At 35.7% G+C, this 2972-nt stretch overlaps 1 protein-coding gene across 1 annotated transcript in view; it reads right to left on the bottom strand.

Annotated features, from left to right (window-relative positions):
• LOC106871386 (uncharacterized) overlaps positions 1 to 2972 on the bottom strand; it is a gene marked incomplete at its 3' end in the record, with an annotated part of 540352 nt that overhangs the window by 313352 nt on the left and 224028 nt on the right. The window contains exon 4 of the mRNA XM_052970915.1: positions 1616 to 2802. Within this exon, the coding sequence (XP_052826875.1) occupies positions 1616 to 2681 (1066 nt within the window). The remainder of the gene's footprint in view (positions 1 to 1615; positions 2803 to 2972) is intronic.

Genomic DNA, 2972 nt, shown 5'->3' with positions numbered 1-2972 from the left:
TACCTACCTACCTACCTACCTACCTACCTACCTACCTACCTACCTACCTACCTACCTACATACATACATACATACATACATGCATGCATGCGTGCATTCATGCAAGCATACATACATACATACATACATACATACATATATTCATACAATCAACGCATGTGGCAGAGAGAGAGAGGAGGGAGAGTGGGTGAGAGAGAGAAAACTGAGAGGAATACACATAAGAAAAGGTAAATTCTTTTAATTATTTGATCGAAATTATCGCACAAATATAGCTAGCTTTAGGATATCTCTCAACACATGTCTTAATGGATGTTAATATGATAAATTTGGGTTACCAGAAAGACTGGAGCGTTAATTAGTTACCGTATGAACCGCAGCTTTATACATGGTAATAAAATTTAAGTACCAATAACACAGCATAAGTATTTTCCATTGAATAAACATAAGACATTCATATATCTAGTTTAAGATGTCAATTTGGGGGCATACATCGTGTGTTTAGTTAAGTTCCTTATAGCGTTATTTAGTATAAATCCTCATCAGTCTGCAGCAGGTTGTGATCATATTTATGTATCAACCAATCCCTGGTTTATTACATATTACATATTATGATCAGGTTGTTACTATATACATAATGTATATGTTACTATAATGTTAAGCTTACTCAAAGTATTGCATTCTATCAGTGTTTTGTTATAAAATATACACTATTATTACATTGAACTTATTTAAAAATGTTACATTGTATCTATATATACTATATACTTTCATAGCATAGAGCTTATACTAGAATGTTGCCTTCCCTTGGTGTGCCATTATAAAATATATATAGTATATATAGTATAGTACATACAAAAATAGATACTATGTGTGATATATACAATACAGAATATTAACGATTCTAACAAAACGAACACTTAACCGAGTTCCCTCAGATGCACGCATTCTGGCCAGATTTCCAGTGTGTGCATGACTTGATATCTTGCTGTGTTATTTCTCATTACAGTAATTCTTGAATTGTGAGTTCGCCCTCTCTTTCCTCCACGAATCTAGGAGGCCCATCAAAAGTAATAGCTGTTCCCTTGCTCGTCTGACTAAACCATAGAAGCAAAACTAAACCATTATATATATTCTAGTCAATTTGTACAAAAGCCATCAATATTGTATCCTGTTAATATGGCTTCTCAGAAATATATTTTTTCCCTCTCGCTCTCAAAGTAAGATGGTTATACAAACATTGGTTTTTTTTTTAAATAGGCATTTAAGTATTATCACAACCCATTTATTATAGAAATGTCTTGACTGAGTTGGGTGTGTGCGTTAATGTCCGTACAGATACAAAGCTAAAGATAAACAATTGTTCAAAATCTTAAAATGTTGTTTTTAAACGAGATGTCCATAAGTATCTGTGTTAACAAGCATTTACAAATACGTGTTTGCATACTTCTACTATATAACTATTTGCAACTTGTTCGTTTATACTGTTAGTATACATAATAAGAAACGAGAAAGTAGCAGATTATGGTACCAAAATATAAGCAAAAAGAATAAAAGTAAAACTTCATTTGTAGGTGAAAATAAAATTAAAAAAAATTAAAACAAATTGTTTACTCACTGGTTTGTCGTGTGTAAGATATCCATTGGTTACTTGTGATACATAAAATTTGAAGAATCAGAGTAAAAAAGCTGATGGCCACGCCTACATAACGGGTCCGTTGAAAAAGGTTGTGCTGCCAGAAACCGTTGACTATATTCCATTCGGCAACAGTTAAATGTACCTCTGTTCGCACGGGATATCGTCCCTTTTTTGACTTTTCTATTACACTATAGGTATAATATTGCTGTTGCTTGTGTCTCTTTAAGTCGTTAATGTCGTCCTCTGAAAGATAATTTTTCTCCAAGTCTGGATGTACAAACTTAAGGCACTCCTGTCGAGCTTTCTTAATGGGTGTAGTAACTCTTTCTGTGTCGACTTTCGGTTTATCTAACAGCTCTATTCGACGTCTATATGAAGCTCTGCGCTCCTCAGACCATTTCATCCATGTTGAGTTGGTCCCTGCCCCGAGGAATCTTCGGGGACTTTTTCTTGAGCCGTTTCTCGAACGAAATGAACCAATTGAAGAATGACTGCGAATTGAACTTCTCATCGAACCTCCTCGCTCCCATTCTTCTATGTGATCCCTTTGAGAATTTGCGGGAACTGTTGAAGTCATACGAGAACTGTTATCGTCAATCCTTGCCGCCTCGGCTGCGCTTTGCATAAACAAAGCATCGAAGTTGGTTTGATTTATATACATGTCTTCTTCAATTTCATTTGTCACTGGGATCTGGGCGTAATTTTTATTGCGTGTCGTGCTTTGACGTATATTAGGCTTGCGTCCAATCCGCGCTACCCCACCGATATTCGATGGTGTTGTGTCTGTGGATGTTAGTGACTTCAAATTCTTTAGCACCGATACATCGGTTGTGGAAAAGTTGGTGTCGAGATCTTTGCCGCTTAATACACTGTCTTGAGATGAAAATCCTGATGTGATGGTTTCTCCTAAACCACTAGTCTCCGTGGAACTTTGAGCGTGCATGCCATGAAGACTAGGAGACTTATCCATTTTCTTACCCTCAGGGGTTAAGTAATGTCGAGGGTGGCCCCGACCGTTATCATTTCCCCGACCACTGCTGTCCATTTTAAGTAAAAAAAATCTTAAGTAAGTTAGCTGGGCTTCGAGATCGCTTTCATCAAACCAAACTAATGGAAGTTTTTCAGGGTTTTAAAGTTTTGACAGTTACAGGGTGTAATTTTCAGGGCTGAGAAGAAAAACGAAAAAGAAATATATGAGACATGTAAGAAAAATTAACGCATTCTATTTTTTCTTTTTTTTTTTTCTGAAACTACAAAACGATTTTTCAGTAACAATTTTTATAGCATTCATGACAAGACTGAAATAATTGGTCGGTGTTATTTCTTAACACATACA

Source organism: Octopus bimaculoides, chromosome 9, assembly GCF_001194135.2.
Source record: "Octopus bimaculoides isolate UCB-OBI-ISO-001 chromosome 9, ASM119413v2, whole genome shotgun sequence".
NCBI classification, from domain to species: Eukaryota; Metazoa; Mollusca; class Cephalopoda; order Octopoda; family Octopodidae; genus Octopus; species Octopus bimaculoides.
This window is presented reverse-complemented; position numbering and strand designations above follow the sequence as displayed.